The following is a 26497-nucleotide window of genomic DNA, read 5'->3' as shown; positions in this document are numbered from 1 at the left end:
TTCGGTGGACAAAGTAGTGGGTTGACAAACAAAGCCACACAGGTAGCTTGGGAGTGTGTCACCACTGCAGTGAGCGAGGTGGGGTAGCAAGACAGAACTGTGGCTGATTTGAAAAAAAAATGGTCTGACCTTAACCTCTTGGAACAACCCATCCTGTATCCGGGAAAATTGTCATCAACTACGCTAAATAGCATAGCGCAACGGTCAAATAATCTTACTCGAAAATATTCATATTCATGATATCACAAGTGAAATATAGCGAAACACAGCTTAGCCTTTGTTAATCACCCTGTCGTCTCAGATTTTGAAATTATGCTTTACAGCGAAAACAATATAAGCGTGCGTTTGTGTAAGTTTATCGATATACCAGCAAAACATGATGTACAATTATGTACATTAGTTTGATGCGTTATGCCTAGGAATCCACCGGAAATAGCGGTCATGACAACGCAGACAAAAATTCCAAATTATATCCATAATATCGACAGAAACATGGCAAACGTATTTTATAATCAATCCTCAAGGTGTTTTTCAAATATCTATTGGATAATATATCAACCGGGACAGTTGGCTTTTCACTAGGACCGGGAGGATAAATGGCAACCTCGCTGTTTAGCGCAAAAATCACACTGAGAGCAAACAACTGACCACCTACACAATGTGGACGTTTACACTCATTCTTCAAAATAAAGGCCTGAAACTAAGTCTAAAGGCTGTAGACACCTTAGGGAACCCAACCTCCACAGATGAGCCCATCGAAAACGTAGTGTCTGTGTGTTACATAGAGGCCGCACTATGTCCAAAGCATCATTAAATACCTACTATTTGAACCGGCCGCTGCCGTCAGACCGAGCTAGCTATGGTCAAGTGTGGCATCTTGAACTCGGCACGGCCTAGTGACTAGGTTCATGGAATTTGTTTCCCTTTCTGTGATGATTTAAACCTGCACATTTCTGGGTTTCAGCCCAATTTGATGGTGAATTCATACATCCCCTTTAGGATATGAAGGGGACCATTCAATCTTTTAATAATGATATCTGTAGAGGTACAGGTGACCCTGAATATGTGGCAACAAGAATTTTGAAAATGTCCTAGACAGAAGCAGAGTTAAATAAAGTTCACCTGTGTGCAATCTAAGTGTCACATGTTCTCAGTATATATACTTGTACCAGAGAGGATAAAGCATAACCTGTAATTCCATGTTATCCTTAGGGAGAAACTTGGATGTGTCAGACTACATGAACTGACACGCTCAGCTAGTATAAATCTTCTTATGGCTGGGTGGAAGTATTGAGTAGCTTGGATGAATAAGGTGCCCAGAGTAAACTGCCTGCTACTCAGGCCCAGAAGCTAAGATATGCATATCATTAGTAGATTTGGATAGAAAACACTCTGACGTTTCTAAAACTGTTTGAATGATGTCTGTGGGTATAACAGAACTCATATGGCAGGCAAAAACCTGAGATAAAATCCAACCAGGAAGTGGGAAATCTGAGGTTTGTAGTTTTGAACTCATAGCCTATCGAATGTAGAGTGTCTATGGGGTCATATTGCACTTCCTAAGGCTTCCACTAGATGTCAACAGTCTTTAGAACCTTGTTTGAGGCTTCTACTATGAAGGGGGAGAGAAAGAGAGCTGTTTCAATCAGGTGTCTGGCATGAGCTGATCACGCTCGCTCCCGTGAGAGTTAGTTGCGTTCCATTGCATTTCTAAAGACAAAGGCATTCTACAGCTTGGAACATTTATTGAAGATTTAGTGTTAAAAACATCCTAAAGATTGATTCTATGCATCGTTTGACAAGTTTCTATGAACTGTAACAGAACATTTTTACTTTTGTCTGGACGTAATGCTCGCTCCTCATGAATTTGGAATTGTGAACTAAACGCACAAACAAAAAGGAGGTATTTGGACATAAATAATAGACTTTATCGAACAAATTTTTTTTATTGTGGAACTGGTATTCCTGGGAGTGCATTCTGATGAAGATCAGCAAAGGTAGGTGAATATTAATAATGCTATTTCTGACTTCTGTTGACTCCACAACATGGCGGGTAACTGTATGGCTTGTTTTGTTGTCTGAGCGCTGTACTCAGATTATTGCATGGTGTGCTTTTTCCGTAAAGTTTTTTTGAAATCTGACACAGCTGGTTGCATTAAGGAGAAGTATATCTATAATTCGACGCATAACAGTTGCATCTTTCATTAATGTTCATTATGAGTATTTCTGTAAATTGATGTGGCTCTCTGAAAAATCACAGGATGTTTTGGAAATTACATGCCAATGTATTGTGTATTTTGTAACATGAAGTCCTATGAGGGTCATCTGATGAAGATCATCAAAGGTTAGTGATTAATTTTATCGCTAATTCTGCTTTTTGTGACTCCTCTCTTTGGCTGGAAAAATGGCTGTGTTTTCCTGTGACTAGGCGGTGACCTAACATAATAGTGTGGTGTGCGTTTGCTGTAAAGCCTTTTTGAAATCGGACACTGTGGTGGGATTAACAACAAGTTTATGTTTAAAATGGTGTACAATACTTGAGGATTTTAAATTATGAGATGCACTTTCACTGGCTGTTGTCATATCGATCCCGGTAGCGGGATATCAGCCATAAGAAGATAACTCTGTGGCTTATCCACAACAACCACCCCCCGATGAGCCCATCGAAACGGCATGTCTCTGTGTGACACAATGGCCGCAATATGTCCAAAGCATCACTAAATCACCACTAGTCAGGCTTCATTCCAATCATACTATTTGCACAGTCGCTGAGGTCAGACCGAGCGAGCTACTGTCAAGTGGGCATCTCCTTGATCACTGCACGGCCTAGAGATTAGGTTGATGACATTTGATTCCTTTTCTGTGATGATTTAAGCCTGCCCTGTTCTGGAACGCATAGGAACGCAGAGCTTTCTAAATAAGAGTCCCTTCCTGATTGGATTTTTCTCAGGCTTTCGCCTGCAATATCAATTCTGTCATACTCACAGACAATATTTTTACAGTTTGGAAACTTTAGAGCGTTTTCTATCCTAAGCTGTCAATTATATGCATATTCTAGCATCTTGTCCTGACAAAATAGCCCGTTTACTTTGGGAACATTATTTTTCCAAAAATGAAAATAGTGCCCCCTAGTTTCAAGAAGTTAATGAATATGATGTCAGTTCGGTTGTCATCTGAGACATTCTCATCAATCATTAGATGACATAAACTCTACAGTGGAAAGTCTACACATCAGAGTTATCGGATTCACATGGAATTGTTGTTCAATTTAAATGTTTGAATATTAAATTATTTGTGATGGGATGAAATGTGATTTTAGCTTCTAAAATGTGAGATGTGGATTTTAATAAGATATTGCTGCTCACTCAGTGGCCTGCCCACGTGAAGACACAGAGGTTGTAAACTATGACACACACCCCTTTTCTCCCTTTCTATATAAAGCCTTGACGACAACATAACTTCCTGTTCCGATGAGGTAAGATGACGGTCCTATGTCAGAATGTTTCAGATAATAACTACAGAACGAAGCCAACATCAGCATGAGCTTTGGTTGCGAATGGTATGAACTTTGAACTCTTATTCACAACAGAAGTGATACCTCCTAGCTGTTGAGTTAGTGACCACAGCTGCAAACGCAAGGTTAGGAAGGAACAGACAGAGTATCCCATCTACCACACAATGACGTTACTACAACTTATCCAAGTGACCACCAGAGACATTCTTCAAATGACAGAGGACTCGGTTTGGCAACACGGTCTACCATCTACCACCAACCTACTGAAGAGTAAATATTTATTGCATTTTCCTTTACCAAATGGAGGGTCATTTAGAATGCATAAGATACTGTATTTACGATAGCCCAGCTTCTACGATAGTCTTCCCGCTCCTTCACTCAAACCCAGCCCCTTTTCTTTTGTGTAACAAGCTGTCACATCTGTTCCGCCCGCTTGGGGCGTTTTTCTTTATGATGTCATTTGTAATCAATTTATGATTAATTGTGTGTATGTGAATTCTGTGTGATTAGTTAGGTATTTCGTAAATAAATAATTCAACCCAATTTTGTATTGCTGATTCAAATTGTTAGCCAGGGTTCTTGCAGATAACCAAGAATTTACAACTTTCAGATTATGAGACTGAAGTAAAATGAAGATTAATGTTGACTGCTATTGATGTAAAATATTACGAGGTCTTTACGAGTTTATTCAGAAGATAACAGCTCTATAAATATTATTTAGTGGTGCCCGACTCTCTAGTTAATTACATTTACATGATTAGTTCAATCAGGTGATATTAATTACGGAGAAATTATTTTATAGAATAGCATGTCATATCACTTAATCCGGCATAGCCAAAGACACGACACTGCACAGAAGCATAGTTAGAGCATGACCTGTAAGCCCTCTTATTCTTAGGGAGAAACTCGTATGTGTCAGAGAACTTGACCGGCGCGCTTAGCTAGAATAACTCTGTGGCTTATCCACCCCAACCTCCCCCTGAATAGCATATTGAAAACGGTGTGTCTCTGTGTGACCCAGAGGCCACAATATGTCCAACATATCATTAAATCACTACTAGTATAAGGCTTCATTCCGGGCCTACTATTTGCACGGTCGCTGCGGTCAGACCGAGTGAGCTATGGTCAAGTGGTTCATCTCTTTGAACTCAGCACGGCCTGGAAACTAGCATGATGCCATGTTTCCCATCCTGTGATGATTTAAGCCTGCACATTTCTGTATTTCAGCCATATTTGATGGTAAAGTTCATACTTCCCCTTTAGGATATGAATGGGACCATTCCGTCTTTTAATGTTGATATTTGTAGAGGTACAGGTGACCCTGAACATGTGCTTGAAAATTGCCTGCACAGAAGCAGAGTTATTGCATAACCTGTGAACCCGTGTTACTCTTAGGGAGACATTCAGATGTGTCAGACTACATGAACTGGCATGCGCAGCAAGAATACCTCTGTGGCTTATCCACACCAACCTCGCACCGATGAGCCCATAAAAAATGGCGAAACTCTGTGTGACCTAGAGCCCTGAATATGTTCAAAGCATCATTAAATTACTATCAGTCAAGCTTCATTCTATGCCTACTATTAGCACGGTTGCTACAGTCAGACAGAGCATGTTACGGTCAAGTGGGGAATCTCATTAAACTAGGCACTGCCTAGAGACTAGGTTGATGCCATTTGTTTCCAGCACAATTTGATGGTAAAGTTAATGCATCCCCTTTAGAATATGAAGGGACCATTAAATATTTTCATGCTGATATCTGTAGAGGTACAGGTGACCCTGAATTTGTGCTAAAAGGAATTTTGAACATTGCCTGCACAGAAGCAGAGTTAGAGCATAACCTGAAAACCCATGTTTTCCTTAGGTAGAAACTGGGATGTGTCAGACTACATGAACCAGCATGTGCAGCTAGAATAACTCTGTGGCTTATCCACCACAACCTCCCCTTGATGAGCTCATCAAAAACGGCATATCTCTGTGTGACCCAGAGGGAGCAATATGTCCAAAGCATCACTAAATCACTACTAGTTAGGCTTCATTCCGGGCCTATTATTTGCACGCTCATAGCAGTCAGACCTCGGTGAACTCGACACATCCTAGAGACTAGGTTGATGACATTTGTTTCCCTTTCTGTGATGATTTAAGCCTGTACATTTCTGGATTTCGGCCCAATTTGATGGTAAAATTCATACTTCCCCTTCAGGATATGAAGGGGACAATTCAATCTTTTCATGTTGATATCTGTAGAGGTACAGGTGTCCCTGAACGTGTGCTATAAGGAATGGGAAAATTGCCTGCTCAGAAGCAGAGTTCGAGCATAACCTGTAATGGAGAAACTCATATATGTCAGACAACTTGTCAAGAGCGCGCAGCTAGAATACCTCTGTGGCTAATCTACACCATCCTTCCACCGATGAGCCCATCGAAAATTGCGTATCTCTGTGTGACTTAGAGGCCTGAATATGTCCAAAGCATCATGAAATCACTATTAGTCAGGCTTCATTCCAGGCCTACTATTAGCTTGGTCGCTGCAGTCAGACAGAGCGAGTTACGGTCCAGTGGGGCATCTCATTGAACTAGGCACTGCCTTGAGACTAGGTTGATGCCATTTGTTTCCCTATCTGTGATGATTTAAGCCTGCACATTTCTGGACCTCATCCCAATTTGATGGTAAAGTTAATACTTCCCTTTTAGGATATGACCTGGACCATTAAATATTTTCATGTTGATATCTGTAAAGGTACAGGTGACCCTGAACATGTGCTAAAATTAATTTAAAAAATTGCCTGCACAAAAGCAGAGTTAGAGCATAACCTGTAAACCCATGTTATCCTTAGGGAGAAACTTGGATGTGTCAGACTACATGAACCGGCACGCGCATCTAGAATATCTTTGTGACTTATCCACCCCAACCTCCCACCGATGAGCCCATCGAAACGGCGTGTCTCTGTGTGACCTAGTGGCCGCAATATGTCCAAAGTATCATTAAATCTCTACTTCAAATCAAATCAAATCAAATTTTATTTGTCACATACACATGGTTAGCAGATATTAATGCGAGTGTAGCGAAATGCTTGTGCTTCTAGTTCCGACAATGCAGTAATAATCCAACAAGTAATTTAACTAACAATTCCAAAAAAACTACTGTCTTATACACAAGTGTAAGGGGATAAAGAATATGTACATAAAGATATATGAATGAGTGATGGTACAGAGCAGCATAGGCAAGATACAGTAGATGGTATCGAGTACAGTATATACATATGAGATGAGTATGTAAACAAAGTGGCATAGTTAAAGTGGCTAGTGATACATGTATTACATAAGGATGCAGTAGATGATATAGAGTACAGTATATACATATACATATGGATGAATAATGTAGGGTATGTAAACATTATATTAGGTAGCATTGTTTAAAGTGGCTAGTGATATATTTTACATCATTTCCCATCAATTCCCATTATTAAAGTGGCTGGAGTTGAGTCAGTGTGTTGGCAGCAGCCACTCAATGTTAGTGGTGGCTGTTTAACAGTCTGATGGCCTTGAGATAGAAGCTGTTTTTCAGTCTCTCGGTCCCAGCTTTGATGCACCTGTACTGTCAGGCTTCATTCCGGGCCCATTATTTGCAGGGTCTCTGCAGTCAGACCATGCGAGCTAAGGTCAAGTGGGGCATCTCCTTGACCTCGGCAAGGCCTAGAAACTAGCATGATGCCATTTGTTTCCCTTTCTGTGATGAATTAAGCCTGCACATTATAATGTGGGTTCAAATGGCAAGTCATTTCAGTAATTCATGATCAGTAACTGGTCAAAAACTGTCATTTGATCTAATGAGTAATAACAGTTTTGTAATTGATAAAAAACAAGTTGGATATAAGCCATATTTTGATTCTGGAATTAGTATATTATTGTTTGTGAAACAACAAAAGTTAAGTATATTATACATAAGAATACCTAATGTTGGAAATATTCAAAAAAGCTGATGCAAATAGTAACCTATTTTTTTTTAATAGAACTCGCACAATATGTTTTACAGTTTTGACAGAATAGTGATTTGTCACAAAAAGCACTTGGGGAAGTCCACTGAAAAGTATCAATAATACATCAATAATAATTTATATGAAGCTGTTTCAAAATACAAACAACTATAGATCAGAGACATCCACAGATCTCATGGGTGTTCACAAGTCACTTGCACCTTTCACTGATTAGACTGTGGGGTTTAAAATTTCAATGCACAAATACCTAATATGTCTCAAATATTTCTTATAACTATGATTTTTACAGTTGATTCAATTCAATAATTTAAATGGACTTTGTTTGATGGCAATTACTCTTTCTTTATACCAATGTGATTCTATATATTGATATTTAACCTTTATTTAACTAGGCAAGTCAGTTAAGAACAAATTCATATTTACAATGATTGCCTACTGGGGAACAGTGGGTAAACTGCCTTGTTCAGGGGTAGAATTAAAGATTTTTACCTTCCAGCAATCTTTCGTTTACTGGCCCAACGCTCTAACCACTAGGCTATAAACATCGTGATGCAAACATTTGAGTGAATTGTACGTAACAGGGAGTTTTACCTCCCCACAAAACACAAAAATACAGCTACTATAAATGTTGCTGTTTATGTTTTGGAATTCTAAGAAGTTGCAATCTTATTAGAAAACAGCACGTAATAGCACTTAAATCGTATTAATGGTTGATTTGGAAAGGTCAGAGTTTGTGAATTTCCAAATGACTGTGCTATTCTGATGATGTCACTGATAACACACGTGACATTGTATAGATGATTGTCAATCAAGGACGGGAATGGAAAGAAGGACCATTTTCACTCTGCATTTTAGATAGTTGAACAGCTTATGTGGTTTCTATGTATTGATGCTTACACATTGCTTACATTTCTCACCCTAGATACCTGAATGAGACTCATAGATACCATAATTTTAGGCCTACACTCTGCATTAGGAGTTATTACAATTGCAAAGCAGATCATCTGAGTTTCTCCTATAATAACAAAAGGATTTTATGTTTGATTATCATCATTGTCATTGATTATCATCTGCTATGGTAACTGTCTCTCTCTCTCAGTCTGACCTATGTTACCCTATCAGCCTGGAGGCATGGTGCATCATAATGGAGTTATAAAACATTGTAAGACTTTTCATAAACATGTATGATAATAATCTTGACTACATAACACCCATTTTTATTCAGTTGAAAGGTTGATATAGAGATATAACATATTATAAGACATTAGAAAGCCTCTTACATGTTATAAAGCAGGCTTTAAGTAAAGTGTTACCACTGTATCAATGAGGTCACCTTATATCTTACTACCTTGTTAGTCTTTATTGTATGTATCTTATCTCCCATACTCTCCTATGAAAGTATTGTATCCATTCTTTCTTTTCTGAGCATCAACCATCAGACAAGGTACGTACGAAGTGTTGTGGGAATAATGTTGAAAAGGAAACAGATGTTAACTGATGCTGGCTGCTAAACTGTTCTCTCCACGTAAACTGAATCATACATAAAACTCGAAGAGTTGGATGGAATGAACGGGTCTCAAACACTACCTTGTGCTCTTTCGTTAGAATCAAGTAATGTCAAGGGACTTTACCTTAGTAACATCACCTTAATCAATGACGTGCAAGGTTTAATGTCACATTTGGTGCATCATAATGAAGGTGATTGTTTACTTTTACTGACCAATTATAACCTCTCTGACCATTTATCACCTGTCAACAATGAACATCTATTTTAGTAGTTTACTTTCTAACAGGAATGATGTGCTAACAAAAAAATACTTATATGTGAAATAGGACAACATTTTACATTACTGCCTTTGAAACTAAGCCTGGAGGAGAGAAGAGCATGCAAAATACATTTCTTTCTTTCTTATAATCTCAGGGTGGCCGGAGGGATGTGTTTTCATGAAAAGCACCCTTTTTGGTAGGATTGCAGAGTGTAGCTGCTCTACTAATTCTGCTTTGTAGCTCAACCAGGACCTTTGCCTGTAATAACCTACAAAGCAAGATTGGAATGCCCAATCTCTGGATGACCATATGGCTTCTACTGGGACTAGAGCTCTAAAGGATTTCTATCAGGGGAGCTCTACTCTTTACATTAACTTATTCAGATTCAAAGGAATGCAAAGTAGTATCATGTTTGATGAGTGAAGCCTGCAAGTATGATGCATTTTGATGTGGTTATAATGTATTGTTAGAGCAACAGTTGTTATACACATGTATGACCCATTATATTAGCATCTCATAATATTAAATGCACATTGCTTTGGGAACCAAAGGACCATGAGTTACAGTGCATTTGGAAAGTATTCAGACCCCTTGAATATTTTCCACATTTTGTTACGTTACAGCTTTATTCTAAAATTAATAAAACATCATTAATCTACACACAATACCTCATAATCACAATGCGAAAACAGGTTTTTAAAAATGTTTGAACATTTATTACAAATCAAAAACAGAAATACCTTATTTACATAAGTATTTAGACCCTTTGCTATGAGACTCGAAATTGAGCTCAGGTGCATCCTGTTTCCACTGATTATCCTTCTACAACTCGATTGGAGTCCACATGTGGTAAATTCAATTGATTGGACATGATTTGGAAAGGCACACACCTGTCTATATAAGGTCCCACAGTTGACAGTGCATGTCAGAGCAAAAAGCAAGCCATGAGGTCGAAGGAATTGTCTGTAGATGATAACAAGACATCATAAAGTGATGAAGCATTATACCTGTCGACTAAAGAAGTGTTAAAAATATATATGTATTTTAGTCAATTTAGAGAATTATGTTCTTGGCTATTTGAGCTGGACAGGAATTCATCATTATATGTCATAATTTATAATATCAATATCTAATAATATAGTTTTTCACCAGTCTGGCATGGCGTGTGTCTACTGCTCATCCTAAACTAGAGGCTGAACATAAATATATCCCAATGCCAGAACAAACACAACACTCCATGTTAACCCCAGACTAAAATGCCACACACACACACACACACACACACACACACAGACAGAAGGCCAGGTCCAGTGACTTTAATGAATCTACAACAACATTCGTACCTTTTGGAAAACCAAGAGGACAGTTTGTGTGTGATTTTCACATGCTTAGTTTATTTGAACTTGTTCTCAATTTGAGGTACTTCAGTCTTTTCCCCAGTGAGGAACTGCCAGATGCCTCCTCTGTAGTTCTCATTGCCCAGGGCGTACACGAAAACGTTGAAGGTGGGAGAGGTCTTTGCCAGAATAGGAGCCAACTTCAAACAGAAGACCAAACAGAGCAATGTCAATGTCTCAGTACGAGCTCAAGAAGAAACAAATGGTACATTTGTGTCAAACTGTACAACAAGTTTGTTAAAATACATATATACATAAAGGGTTGAATGACTCAGGTGATTGGAAACTGACATTTGGCACATCAGAGTTGTGAGTTTGATTCCTGAATGGGCAACACACTATACAAGTATGTGTTAAATGCACATTGCTTTGGGAACCAAAGGACCATGAGTTACAGTGCATTTGGAAAGTATTCAGAACCCTTGAATTTTTCCACATTTTGTTTACGTTACAGCTTTATTCTAAAATGAATGAAACATATAAAAAATCTTCTTTAATTTACACACAATACCTCATAATCACAATGTGAAAATAGTTTAAAAAAAAAATTTGAACATTTATTACAAATCAAAAACAGAAATACCTTATCTACATAAGTACTTAGACCCTTTGCTATGAGATTCAAAATTCAGCTCAGGTGCATCCTGTTTCCACTGATTATCCTTCTACAACTCGATTGGAGTCCACCTGTGGTAAATTCAATTGATTGGACATGATTTGGAAAGACACACACCTTTCTTTATAAGGTCCCACAGTTGACAGTGCATGTCAGAGCAAAAACCAAGCCATGAGGTCGAAGGAATTGCCTGTAGATCACCGAGACAGGATTGTGTCGAAGCACAAATCTAAGGAACGGTACCAAAACTTTTCTACAGCAGGGAAGGTCCCCAAGAACACAGTGGCCTCCATCATTCTTAAATTGAAGAAGTTTGGAACCACCAATACTCTTCCTAGAGCTGGCAGCCCTGCCAAACTGAGCAATCAAGGGAAACGGGCCTTGGTCAGGGAGGTGACCAAGAACCCAATGGTCACTGACAGAGATCCAGAGTTCTTCTGTGTAGATGGGAGAACCTTCCAGAAGGACGACCATCTCTGCATCATTTTATGGATGGAAGCCATTCCTCAGTAAAAGGCACATGACAGCCCACTTGGAGTTTGCCAAAAGGCACCTAAAAATGCTCAGACAATGAGAAACAAGATTCTCTAGTCTGATGAAACCAAGATTGAACCCTTTGGCCTGATACCTAAGCGTCACAGCCAGAGCCCTGACTTGAACCCGATCGAACATCTCTGGAGAGACTTGAAAATAGCTGTGCAGTGACGCTCCCATCCAACCTGACAGAGCTTGAGAGGACCTGCAGAGAAGAATGGGAGAAACTCCCCAAATACAGGTTTGCCAAGCTTGTAGGTGCTTCAACTAAGTACTGAGTAAAGGGTCTGAATACTTATGTAAATGTAATATTTCAGTTTATTTATTTTTTTATAAATTTGCAAACATTTCTAAAAACCTTTTTTTGCTTTGTCATTATGTGGTATTGTGTGTAAATTGATGAGGGGGGGAAACATGTTAATACATTTCAGAATAAGACTAACATGACAAAATGTGGAAAAAGTCAAGGGGTCTGAATAATTTCTGAATGCACTGTATATAATCAAGCAGTGCGATTAATGACTACTATATTACACAGAAACCCTGAGTATTGCATTTGGTAAATGGAGTAAAAGACCTTTGGCATACACAAAGTCATATGACCTTGAGAAATCTATATGAAGTTTTCTGTCAGATTAGATGCGCTGTGTGCGTGTGTGTTGTCCTTACCATCCTAATTTTGGGAGAGACCAAGTTGGCATTCTCAACAGCAGCGTAGAAGGCAAGGACTCCATAGGGTCCCCAGCAGAACAAAAATGTCTTCAGGGGAGTGGAAGTGTTAAACTGTAGAGAGATTGACAGTATATTACTTACAATGCCTTCAGAAAGTATTCACACCCCTTTACTTTTGCAAAATGTTGTTGTGTTACAGCCTGAATTTTAAAATGGATTAAATATGTTTTTTTGTCACTGGCCTACACACAATACCCAATAATTTCAAAGTGGAAATGTTTACAACTGTATTTAAAATGAAAAGCTGAAATGTCTTTAATCAATACGTATTCAACCACTTTGTTATAACAAGCCTAAATAAGTTCATGAGTAAAAATTTGCAAGCCACATAATAAATTGCATGGACTCTGTGTGCAATAGTGTTAAAATAATGTTTTATGACTACTTCATCTCTGTAGCACACACATAGATTTATCTGTAAGGTCCCTCAGTGGAGCAGTGAATTTCAAACACAGATTCAACTACAAAAACCTGCAAGGTTTTCCAATGTCTCGCAAAGAATGGTTGGGTTAAAAAAAGCAGACATTGAATATTAAACCTTTGAGCATGGTGAAGTTATTAATTACACTTTGTATGGTGTATCAATACACCCAGTCACTACAAAGATACAGGTTGGATAAATAACATTGTAGTTACTCCACAATACTAACCTAATAGACAGAATAAAAAGAAGAAAGCCTGTACAGAATAAAAACTTTCCAAAACATGCAAAGGGAGAAAGAGAGAGCAGAGAGATGGAGAGAGAGAGGGAGAGAGAGAAGGAATTGTTACTGTTCAGCCATGAAGAGAACAAAAAAAGAAAGAAAAACATCTCGGATCATGGGGCTTACATGCATGTGACGGTCTGGTCACAAGCATGGGATAACGGCTGGGATAGAAACACAATATCTAGCTTACCATAATTTCATAAAGAACTACATTCCGAGTTCAGCTCGTAAACAAAGACATCATGCACCAAAACAGGTACACAGGGAAACGTTGTTCACTGACCATTGAGTAATCCCATGTTTCATATTCATACTGCAATATACTTGGGGGTAACAGGTTTGTTTATGTATGTGTTATTTGAGTACACATGACACAAAGATTGGATTGCCATGTGTACAACTTTTGTATCCATAAAGGAATGTTAATTACATAGTTTACAGTTTTGTAGACTTTTCTAGAAGAAACCCAACACTCTGTTTGTCAGGGGAGTCTGAGAGGAGAGGGGGCTTTGTTTTTCCAAAATAGTGATAAGGTGATGTGTGGATTTCAGGTCTTGGATGTGTGTGTGTCTGTGTGTGTGTGAGAGAGAGAGAGAGACAGAGAGAGAGCATGTCTGTGTGTGAGTGATGCTATTTGAAGGTTACATAACAGTAACAGTGCTGCCTTAGTGAGAAGAGCTCACGCTTTCCTGCAGCATAGTCACATTTGTGCACCGACTAGCGCGGTCTTAGACCTAACTACAGCACCATGAGTAAATGTCTTATGCAACATATAGAGGCAACCTGATTCAGTCCCTCCAGTCCCGCGGGACGTATGTATAGTGGCTTCCTTTACGGCACAGTGGTTGCTTTTCAAACCAACTCACCTAATCCCTTCTCCCGGGGGCCTTGATGCTCTACACCTTGCATGGGCAAAAAAACTAAATAGATTAACATTGGAACTATAGGGATTGTGCATGTTGACAGAGGGTGTTCTTTAATGGAAGCCTCTCCAACATAATCCAGGTAGAATCAGGAATTCCCCAGGGAAGCTGTCTAGGCCCCTTACTTTTTAAAGTCTTTACTAACAACATACCACTACCTTTGAGTAAAGCCAGTGTGTCTATGTATGCGGATGACTCAACACTATACAATTTTTTTAATTAACTAAATAAATTATTATTTACAATGACGGCCTACCCCGGTGTCATGACGTTGGCTTGGGGGGTAGGCTTATGACAGTCATAAATACCTCTTCCCCCCTTTTTCCTCTCTCTACCCTACTGAGGTTACCCTTGGTTAACATAGAGATTCTGAGAACGTCAGAATGTGAGGGGAAATTAACTATATTCTGGTAATCCGAACGATTGAAAATATGCAGTCGGTTGTCATCTGAGACGTTCTCATCAATGATAAGATGACATAAACTCTACAGTGGAAAGTCTACACATCAGAGTTATCGGATTCACATGGATTTGTTGTTCAATTTAAATGTTTGAATATGAAATTATTTGTGATGGGATGAATTGTGATTTTAGCTTTTAAAATGTGAGTTTTCATGTGTGGGTTTTCATGAGATATTGCTGCTCACTCAGTGGCCCGCCCACGTGAAGAGACAGAGGTTGTAAACCGTCTACCACACAACGACGTTACTACAATATATCCAATTGACCACCAGAGACATTCTTCAAAGGACTCGGTTTGACAACACGGACTTCCATCTACCACCAACCTACTGAAGCTCAGCTCAGAGTAAATGCTTATTGCCCATTTTCCAAAGGGCGGTAATTTAGAATGCATAAGATACTGTATTTACGATAGCACTGCTTTTTCCCTTTGTTCCTCAGTCTCCCACCTTTCACTGAACCCAGTCCCTTTTCCTTTGTGTAACAAGCTGTCATATCTGTTCCGCCCGCTAGGGACGTTTTCCTTTATGACGTAATTTGTAATCAAGTTATGATTAATTGTGTGTATGTGTAATTAGTTAAGTATTTAGTAAATAAATAATGAAACCCAATTTTGTATTGCTGATTCAGCTTGTTAGCCAGGGTTCGTTCAGATAAAAGGATTTAGAACTTTCAGGTGAGACTGAATTAAGGTGACGATTGATATGGACGGCTATTGATGCAAAATATTACTAGGTCTTTAAGAGTTTATTCGGAAGATAACCGCTCTATAAATATTATTTCGTGGTGCCCGACTCTCTAGTTAATTACATTTACATGATTAGCTCAATCTGGTGATATTAATTACAGATCAATTATTTTATAGAATAGCATGTTATATCACTTATTCCGGCATAGCCAAAGACACGACACCAGCCAAACCCTAATGAGGCTGGGCCAATTGTGTGCCGCCCTATGGAACTCCTAATCACGGCCGGTTGTGATACAGCCTGGAATCAAACCAGGATCTGTTAAGACACCTCTAGCACTGAGAAGCAGTGCCTTAGAACGCTGCGCCACTCGGGAGGTACTACGGTGATTGAAATGACTGCTACACTTAAAGCGATGCAGTTAGTTTCAGAATGGCTGGCAAGGAATAAGTTAGTCCTAAATTAGTGACCCGATTCAGTAAACTAGGCATATGTTGCAAGTAATGACTTCGCAGGAGAGCCGTTTGAATGGTAAAAAAATGTTTTTAGCAAAATGCGTTTTTTTTGTCAGAAATGCTTTCTCGAACATGTGCCGTAATATCAAACTTGTACGCTAGTTATTGAGTGTAAGGGGGAATTACTTTTTCAGTAACCTGGTTAAATTATGAGCCTAGTTGGTTTAGCCACAGAAAAAGTCAGCAACCTTCCCGCTAGTCAGGATTGGCTGAGATAAGTGGGCTGGACATGCTGAGAGATGAGGTTGGATTGGTCTGCCATGTAGCAAGCACTTGTCTATTGGAGCTGGTCATTATTTCTAGGTAATCGTGTTGAGCAAGTCTTTAAAAAAATGTATCACGTAGTAAAACTGCATAAACCTAATGTCAAGTTAAAGTGTATTGTTCGCTAGCTAACATTAGCTGGCATGCTCACAAGCTAATGTTGTGTATGCTCTCCACTTTCTGGACGACTGAGTTTTGAAATCAATGGAATTCGAGTATGATAGCTAATGAGATGGAGAAAGCACCCGTCTGGATTACATCTTCAAACTAAGGGCAAACATGACTAGCATCAGACAGAAGACGCATCCAACCATGATGTAAGATAGTCTAGCTAGCTACATTCAGATATTACACATTTCTAATTTTGACAGTATGTTTTAATTTCAAGTGTACTGTTAGCTAGTTAACATTAGCTGGCTGGGTCGCTATGTAATGTTATGTGTATGATCTTATTCTTTGTATCTCAGACACATTTGCTTGACTAGTTATAGCCATAGAACTGGTTGGTTTGCTACCTGCAAATTCATGCAGGGTAGTAATGTCATGAGTTGTGATTATGGTCCGTTGTTTAGCTAGCTACATGTCAAGACTCCACTATGCAAGTATCCATTTCAGTACAATATCACTGCAACTGTTGTTAGACGTACTAGCTGGTAAATTCGCTCTGGCTTCCTACTCCAATTTCAGACCATGGATAAGATATTGTAGCTTGCTATATTTTCAGATTTTACTCGTTTCTAATTTTGACAAAATATTTTTTTCAAGTTACAGTGTACTGTTAGTTAGCTAACATTCGCTGGTTGGCTTGCTAACTAACATTATGTCATGCGTTGGGATTCATTGTTTACCTACCTAGGTATCTAGCTACATTTCTTAACAAAAAACTAATCTTAGTGTGCCAGAAACCAGAATAACTGATACATTTTTTAATGCTGAACACCCATTGAATATGTCCGGTGTCAGTAAACGTAATTCAAATCGTAATTCAATTGTTGCCAGCAGCACTGTTAGAGTCACCAATGCTCTGAATAACATGAAAACAGCCTAACCAGCTCTGCTAGGGTGAGTAAAATGGTCAGAGTGCGGTGTTCTCTCATTATGTGTCTGGAAGTAGCTAGCTAATGTTAGCCAGTTAGCTTGGGTGCTTTCGGCTCAACCCTACTTATTGGCCTGAGCGTACAGTGTGCACCTTGAATGCGAAATGCTCTGCATTTACCAACTGACAATCTGACTGCACAGTTGAAGTCACCAACGCTCTGGATAACATAACAGCCTAACCAGCTCTGCTAGGGCGAGTAATGTTCAGCGAGCTGTTCTCTCTCTCTCTCTTAAATGTCTGGAATTAACTGGCAAGTTAGTACAGAACGCTCGGATCAACCCTTAAAGAGATGGGTGGGGCTAAGGCTTAAGAGGGTGTGAACAATGCTGAATGGGTGTACACAAAGGGCTCTCCAATAGCAGTAGCAAAACATTAAAAGACAGTTATCAAAAGTTAGTTTACATGTTGATCAACTTTCAAAGCAGAATTACTTTCCCATTTTTTCCTCAGATGCAGTGTATGATATTTCACTTTGTAGCTCTGAGTCTCTACTTTTATCCAATGTAAAAAAAAAGAAGGAAATTCCAACGTTGCTCCAAAAGACCAAATCCAGGTGGTGAGTCACATGTATCAAAAACTAAAAGCATTGCATTTGAGAAAAATCATTAACTAAACCCTAAACCTCAACTAAATCTTGTAATATGGAAATTGAGCAAGTTGAGGTGAGTAAACTGCTTGGAGTAACCCTGGATTGTAAACTGTCATTGTCAAAACATATTGATACAACAGTAGCTAAGATGGGGAGAAGTCTATCCATAATGAAACGCTGCTCTTTACAGCACTTTCAACAAGGCAGGTCCTACAGGCCCTAGTTTTGTTGCACCTGAACCACTGTTCTGTTGTGTGGTCAGGTGCCACAAAGAGGGACTTAGGAAAATTGCAATCAGCTAAGAACAGGGCAGCATGGCTTGCCCTTGGATGTCCACTACCGTTCAAAAGTTTGGGATCACTTAAAAATGTCCTTACTTTTCAAAGAAAAGCTTTTTTTTTGTCCATTAAAATAACATAACATTGATCAGAAATACAATGTAGACATTGTTAATATTGTAAATGACTATTGTAGCTGGAAACGGCAGAGTTTTTATGGAATATCTACATAGGCGTACAGAGAACCATTATCATCAACCATCACTCCTGTGTTCCAATGGCATGTTGTGTTAGCTAATCCAAGTTGATCATTTTAAAATGCTAATTGATCATTAGAAAACCCTTTGGCAATTATGGTAGCACAGATAAACTGGTGTAGCGATTAAAAAAGCAATAAAACTGGCCTTCTTTAGACTAGTTGAGTATCTGGAGCTTCAGCATTTGGGTCAGCATTTGTGGGTTCTTTCTTCTGAAACTCGTCAGTATTCTTGTTCTGAGAAATGAAGGCTATTCCATGTGAGAAATTGCCAAGAAACTGAAGATCTCGTACAACGCTGTGTACAACTCCCTTCACAGAATGCAAACTGGCTCTAACCAGATGCTGGCCTTCTAAGCAGAGTTCCTCTGTCCAGGGTCTTTTGCCCATCTTAATCTTTTCTTTTTATTGGCCTATCTGAGATATGGCTTTTTCTTTGCAACTCTGCCTAGAAGGCCAGCATCCCGGCGTCGCCTCTTCACTGTTGACATTGAGACTGGTGTTTTGCGGGTATCATTTAATGAAGCTGCCAGTTGAGGACTTGTGAGGCGTCTGTTTCTCAAACTAGACACTAATGTACTTGTCCTCTTGCTCAGTTGTGCACCTGGGCCTCCCACTCCTCTTTCTATTGCTTGGAAGGCAGCCACTGTTCGTTTAAAAAGAGGGAGATCAAGCTGATCATGACTGTTATAGGCCTATTTCTAATTTACCCTGTTTTTCAAAAGTGTTCGAAAAACTTGTCAATAATCAACTGACTGGCTTTCTTGATGTCTATAGTATTCTCTCTGGTATGCAATCTGGTTTCCACTCAGGTTATGGATTTGTCACTGCAACCTTAAAAGGTCCTCAATGATGTCACAATTGCCCTTGATTATAAGGAATGTTGTGCTGATATTTGTATTGACTTGGTCAAAGTTTTTGATACTGTAAACCATTCCAGTCTTGTGGGCCGGCTAAGGAGTATTGGTGTCTCTGAGGGGTCTTGGGGCTGGTTTGCTGACTACCTCTCTCAAACAGTGCAGTGTATAAAGTCAGAACATCTGTTGTCTCAGCCACTGCCTGTCACCAAGGGAGTACCCCAAGGTTCGATCCTAGGCCCTACTCTGTTCTCAATTTACATCAACAACATAGCTCAGGCAGTAGGAAGCTCTCTCATCCATTTATTGTCTTATACTCAGCTGGCCCCTCCCTGGATTTTGTGTTAAAGGCTCTACAACAAAGCTTTCTTACTGTCCAACAAGGTTTCTCTGCCCTTAACTTTGTTCTGAACACCTCCAAAACAAAGGTCATGTGGTTGGGAAAGAAGAATGCCTCTCTCCCCACAGGTGTGATTATTACCTCTGAGAGTTTAGAGTTTGAGGTAGTCACCTCCTACAAGTAATTGAGAGTATGGCTAGACGGAACACTGTCCTTCTCTCAGCACATATCAAAGCTGCAAGCTAAAGTTAAATATAGACTTGGTTTCCTCTATCGGAATCGCTCCTCTTCCACCCCGCCTGCCAAACTAACCATGATTCAGATGACCATCCTACCCATGCTAGATTACAGAGACACAATTTATAGATCGGCAGGTAAGGGTGCTCTCGAGCGGCTAGATGTGCTTTACCATTCGGCCATCAAATGTGCCACCAATGCTCCTATACTCCTCTGTAAACTGGTCATCTCTGTATACCTGTCGCAAGACCCACTGGTTGGTGCTTATTTATAAAACCCTCTTAGGATTAGGGTATAAAACTCCCCTTTTGGTAGGCCGTCATTGTAAATAAGAATTAGTTCTTTAATGAATTGCCTAGTAAAATAAAGGTTAAATAAAAAGAGTAGCTGCTGCCTTGGCATGGGATCCATAATAAATACAAATAAAAATACAGTATTGGAATAGGGCTTAGCCACGAATGAAAATAATAGCAGACATGCTTCTTACCCTGGGGTTTCCAGTCTTCTTGAATTTCTGGCCGATGGACTGGTAGGAGGACATGACAACAAAGGTCTGGATGGCCATGTTGAAAATGGCCATGGGGATCAGGTAGGATGTATAGTTGCTGTTTAGAAGAAAGAACACAGGATGTTATGAAACAAGTGCACCTGGGGAGCAAAGACGAATGTTTTACCATACAGAAATAGACAATACTCCATAGTGGCTGGCAAAAGTATTAACCCCCCTTCGCATTTTTCCTATTTTGTGGTTTACAACCTGGAATTAAAATAGATTTTTGTGGGGTTTGTATCATTTGATTTACACAACCTGCCCAACACTTTGAAGATGAAAAATATTTTATATTGTGAAACAAACAAGAAATAAGACAAAAAACTGAACTTGAGTGCGAAACTATTTACCCCCAGAGTCAGTACTTTGTAGAGACACCTTTTGCAGCAATTATTGGGGTATGTCGGGGTATGTCTCTATAAGCTTGGCACATCTAACCACTGGGATTTTTGCTCATTCGTCAAGGCAAAACTGCTCCAGCTCCTTCAAGTTGGATGGGTTCCACTGGTGTAAGGCAATCTGGGCTTTGACTAGGCCATTCCAAGACATTTAAATGTTTTCCCTTAAACCACTCAAGTGTTTCTTTAGCAGTTTGCTTCGGGTCATTGTCCTGCTGGAAGGTGAACCTCCGTCTCTCAAATCTCGGAAGAATGAAAAAAAAGTTTGCCTCAAGAATTTCCCTGTATTTAGTGCCATCCATCATTCCCTCAATTCTGACCAGTTTCCCAGTCCCTGCCGATGAAAAACATCCCCACAGCATGATGCTGCCACCACCATGCTTCACTGTGGAGATGGTATTCTCGGGGTGATGAGAGGTGTTGGGTTTGCGCCAGACATAGCATTTTCCTTGATGGCCAAAATGCTCAATTTTACGTCTCATCTGACTAAATGTTTGGGGAGTCTCCCACATGCCTTTTAGCAAACACCAAACGTGTTCTTTTTTTTTGTTGTTAAGCAATGGCTTTTCTTCTGGCCACTCTTCTGTAAAGCCCAGCTCTGTGGAGTGTACGGCATAAAGTGGTTCTATAGACAGATACTCCAATCTCCGCTGTGGAGCTTTGCAGCTCCTTCAGGGGTCACTTTGTTTCCTCTCTGATTAATGCCCTGCTTGCCTGGTCCGTGAGATTTACTGGGTGGTCCTCTCTTGGCAGGTTTTTTGTGGTGCCATTTTCTTACCAATTTTTAATAATGGATTTAATGATACTCCGTGGGATGTTCAAAGTTTCTGATCTTTTTTTATAACCCAACCCTGATCTGTACTTCTCCACAACTTTGTCCCTGACCTGTTTGGAGAGCTCCTTGGTCTTCATGGTGCCGCTTGCTTGGTGGTGCCCCTTGCTTAGTGGTGTTGCAGACTCTGGAGCCTTTCAGAACAAGTGTAAATTTACTGAGATCATGTGACAGATCATGTGACACTGTTAGAAATATTATGAATAAATGAATAAACAATATTCTAATTTTAAATAGAACTGTAACTAAGTAAACTTATATTCTGTTTTATTATATCTGATTCACAATATCAGTTCATAAGAAGGGATTGTGAGACACAGACAAGGAGTAATTAACCTTTTATAACTAGGGGGCGCTATTTAAATTTTTGGATGAAAACGTTCCCGTTTTAAACAAGATATTTTGTCACGAAAAGATGCTCGACTATGCATATAATTGACAGATTTGGAAAGAAAACACACTGACGTTTCCAAAACCGCGAAGATATTGTCTGTGAGTGCCACAGAACTGAAGTTACAGAAAAAACCCAGATAAAAATCCAATCAGGAAGTGCCGCATTTTTTGAAACCGCCTCATGGCAATGACTCCTTATATGGCTGCGGAGGAGCTAGGAGTCAGCTTACGTTTTCCACATTTTCCGCAAGGTGTCTGCAGCATTGTGACGTATTTGTAGGCATATCATTGGAAGATTGACCATAAGAGACTACATCTACCAGGTGGTCGCTTGGTGTCCTCCGTCGCAATTATTGCGTAATCTCCAGCTGCAGTATTTTTCCATTTGCCTCTGATGAGAAACCCACTGCCACGAATGATTTATCATCGAATAGATATGTGAAAAACACCTTGAGGATTGATTCTAAACAACGTTTGCCATGTTTCTGTCGATATTATGGAGCTAATTTGGAAAAAAGTTTGGCGTTGTAAGTAACTGCATTTTCCGGTCTTTTTCTTAGCCAAACGTGATGAACAAAACGGAGCTATTTCGTCTACACAAATAATATTTTTGGAAAAAATGAACATTTGCTATCTAACTAAGAGTCTCGTCATTGAAAATATCCGAAGTTCTTCAAAGGTAAATTATTTTATTTGAATGCTTTTCTTGTTTTTGTGAAAATGTTGCCTGCTGAATGCTAGGCTTAATGCTATGCTAGGCTATGAATACTCTTACACAAATGCTTGTGTAGCTTTGGTTGAAAAGCATATTTTGAAAATCTGAGATGACAGTGTTGTTAACAAAAGGCTAAGCTTGTGTTTCAATATATTTATTTCATTTAATTTGTGATTTTCATAAATAGGAAACATTGCGTTATGGTAATGAGCTTGAGGCTATGATTACGCTCCCAGATACGGGTTTGGAGTCGCAAGAAGTTAAAGTTAATGAACACCATTCCAACCTGGAAGAAACTAATGGGTTGTGGATTAAGTAAATAGATAAGGTAGTTATCCTATGGTTGAACTGACGAAACTGAGCTCTGGGGTGTTTTAGATAAGGCTGTGAGTGCATTCCTAGGTTTTCTGTTAATTAGAACTGTCAGCTAAGTTGTGATCGATAATGGTGACGAGTCAAAAGTTAATTCAGTTGTGTTGTATGTCCTGTGCATGTGCTAGGGGGGTCAGAATGAACTTAGAATTAACTTTTAAAGTTCCCTTTGTCCCAGTCGAAAGGAGGGGATTCTGTTAAGCAATGAAATGATGTCATGTTATTGTATATAAACTGTTGCTCGTGGTAACATGGCAGCGCGCTCCAAGAATAAATTCTGTTTGCTATTATTGATAAGACTGGTCTCCGTCTATTTAATGCAAACAAGAATCTTACAAATTCTCATAAAATAGATTAAGGTAATTCAATTAATGAAAACACATTGGTATATTTAAATTACAGTAACAATTGGCCCTTCGAGCGGATTCCACAAACTTGCCTCTGTCGTCCAAAGGGAAAGCCGAAAGCCGTGCACGGACGGGTCTGGACTCGTTATTTAAAGACCTGGCCTCTGAACGAGGGTTTAAAAGACCAGGCCGGTATAGGATCTAAGGGCGACAGAGAAGGTGACAGAATCGAACCGGCATTGCTTTTCCCAGTCTACAGGACGATGGTAAATAGTCTTTATTCTCGAATTTGGGAGGGATTATTTAAGATATTTTTGATTGAATGTTCTAAAGGAGTTTGGATTTAATCAATGATAGGTGCTTGAATATTCTGGACAAATACACTAGGTTTCTACTGTGTTTTAACCAAAATCGATAGGAAGGAAGGGAAGAGATGTCCGAAATGACCTTGGTAACGAATTCTACCACAAATAAACATAACGGAAGGAAGGGATATAGTAAGTTTTGTTAGATAGGACGGTCGTTCTGTACAAATAGGATAGCCATTAATTCAAAAGACATACCTAAATATAAATTAGGCTTGGTGAGAAGGTAGGGTAATCCTAGGCGAACGAAATAACTGAACCTATTCAATACTGAAAGAAAGTCATATCCATGGAGGTGGTGAGGGAAACATAGTCTAAAGAAGTGAGATATGAGATATTAACGTTGAAAGTCCCAAGGAACAATAGTTTATAATGAGCTTATAATTGTATACGGGTGAAATTTAATGTCCGATCAAAAGTCAAATCTATAGACGAAGTTTCCAGAAAGGAGAAATAAATATAGAAACCCATACACATTGATTATCATTAAAGAGACACACACATAGTCAGACAGGAGAGCAACTAAAGTAACTGAGTAACGGTAAATAGCAGATTCATAGAAATACACACACATAGAAGGTAAAAAAAATTGAAAGGCATAGATAAGTGATTAAATACCATAGCTACTAGTAACGGTAAGGATTTAACTAACATGGGTAGTAAATCCTCAAAGGAGGAATTAACGGGAGAAGGGAAATAATGCAGGGAAGAGATAAGAGAAACACCTATTTTAGCCCGACATGGAGGAGTAAGTTTAAAGAAGGAACGATAATTTGCTCACGTGTGAGACCTAATAACTTATCAAGAGTCACAATAGTAACTATTCCTAATTTCTGATAGAAGAGAGCGAGATTAATGAGAATCCTCGCTGAGGAAAAGCTTGGGCTTTAAAATTAGGGCTATTTTCTGTTGTCCCGATGCCGGAGTTACGAATACAGACAATTTTAAAATGGGTCTATTTGCGGAGAATCTTAGTGATTTACATAGCGTTGGTGGTATAGTGGTGAGCATAGCTATCTTGCAAACTGCAGTCCAGGGTTTGGTTCCCAGCCAAGGCGTTAACTAAAAAATCTGTGTTTTTGATTGTAATTAAAGTAATTGTTTGTTTTGCAGAGAAAGTTATAGTCACTAGTATTGGTATAAGATATAAACAGAACGTTTTAAATAGGTTGTTTGGTTCAAATTGAAAGACTAATTCATTCAACTTAAAATAAGGACGGAGCGAATTGAGGTAAGACGATGTCTGTTCAAAAAATGATCTGTTTGAATAATGTATTGGGAATAGAGTCGTAATTAAAATGCTGAATCAAAGACGAGAGAGTTATTTAAATCTAATGAATTCTAAATAATAATGAAGAGACAATTACGATAGATTTGTGCCCATTGAAATGTTCTTAAATATATTAGCGAATTGAGAGATGAGAGATGTTGATTGTTGTTGTAAGTTCTAATTCAAGATTCAACAGATGTGATAAATTGGGTTTGGTTTATCGAACCTATCTACTACTGTTGCTGTAGACAGTCAACAATGATTTACAATTCATTGAAAGTCGTTGCGGCTTGGGTCTAGGTTGAGCGCTTGTTGATGACATCGCTCGCAAGGCACTTTTGTCACCACAGAAATGATGTTGTGACTGGGGGTGACGGAGAAAATGGTTTGTCTTTAAGAAGAAAAATGCGTGTATTATTGTTTTGAGTCACTTTTCAGAAGTTGATAAAAATTTCCAAATACATTTTGAAAAGTAGCTGTAAGTCGTCAGGGTAGTCAGGAAAGATGCAAAAAACTAGCAGCAGATTCGCTAGGTGGGCATCATTGATTTGTGGCATTTATTTGGACTGTATTTGGCTATGAGAAAGGGAGATCTGAATGTCTGAATCGTAAAACATAGTGATAATGGATTCTGATGGTTATTGATTCCTGGTTTGATTGTTTAAGTAACACCAGTTAATTTGAGCAGGAAAGTTCATGTAGTCTAACATTAAAATCTGTTTCCATTATCTGGAACAATGTTCGGGTATTAATGTTGAAAAGCAACCTCTATAGTAAAAAACAATTGCATATGTTTTGGGAAATTAGCTAGGTTGAATTTGGTTATTTGAGCTTTTCCCCTGATACATAGACATCTGTAACAGGGGCAAGTTGTTCTTTTTTGAGGAACATGCAGACTGTGTTTTGTTTATTTGAGATGTAAACATGAGTCTCTGAGTAATATTGTCATCTGAAGCATTATAGTAGGGAGTTTTTGTATAGTTTGTTTTTTGCTGATTAAAGTGGTTTGTTTATTTGGTTACTGTTTATAGTTTATTTTAGGAGTTGATTTAACTTAATTAAACATTGTATTCTGGTGTGTTTAAGTAGGGTTCCTTCTTCCGGGATGGATGGAAGTTATCTAAAATCTGTACGTTGAAGGAGCCATGGGAGAATACGTTTACATTTTTATTAAATATCTGGCATTAAATTACTGATTTCTTACACTGAGAAATGTACGACATTTGCGACAGAGGGAAAAAGTAATACATTAGATCATAATGTTTTCAGGTTAATTGTATCTAAGGGTAGCATGTTTAGTTAAGTATACATATACATTGACGTTGTTTAAATCTTATGATTAAAGATTTGAGGTAAGAGGAATTATCATTAGGTTTGGTTTATAGTTCACTTTTGAGTTTCTGAATCGATGTAGCATAGTGAATGCTAGTTACGTGTTTTGTGTTCTTCTGGGAGAATGGGAGTTTATTGTCTCTCTTTTA

The 26497-nt window shown here is 38.9% G+C and overlaps 1 protein-coding gene across 1 annotated transcript in view; it reads right to left on the bottom strand.

Annotated features, from left to right (window-relative positions):
• Nucleotides 1–10174: 10174 nt before the first annotated feature.
• Nucleotides 10175–26497, bottom strand: part of LOC112223327 (RPE-retinal G protein-coupled receptor-like) — a 34051-nt gene continuing 17728 nt past the window's right edge. Inside the window, exons 5-7 of the mRNA XM_024386326.1 lie at nucleotides 20262–20379; nucleotides 12496–12609; nucleotides 10175–10816 (exon numbers count right to left, since the gene is read on the bottom strand). Of these exons, the coding sequence (XP_024242094.1) occupies nucleotides 10673–10816; nucleotides 12496–12609; nucleotides 20262–20379 (376 nt within the window). The 3' untranslated portion in view covers nucleotides 10175–10672. The remainder of the gene's footprint in view (nucleotides 10817–12495; nucleotides 12610–20261; nucleotides 20380–26497) is intronic.

The sequence above is a fragment of the Oncorhynchus tshawytscha genome, linkage group LG24 (assembly GCF_018296145.1).
Source record: "Oncorhynchus tshawytscha isolate Ot180627B linkage group LG24, Otsh_v2.0, whole genome shotgun sequence".
Lineage (NCBI taxonomy): Eukaryota > Metazoa > Chordata > Actinopteri > Salmoniformes > Salmonidae > Oncorhynchus > Oncorhynchus tshawytscha.
This window is presented reverse-complemented; position numbering and strand designations above follow the sequence as displayed.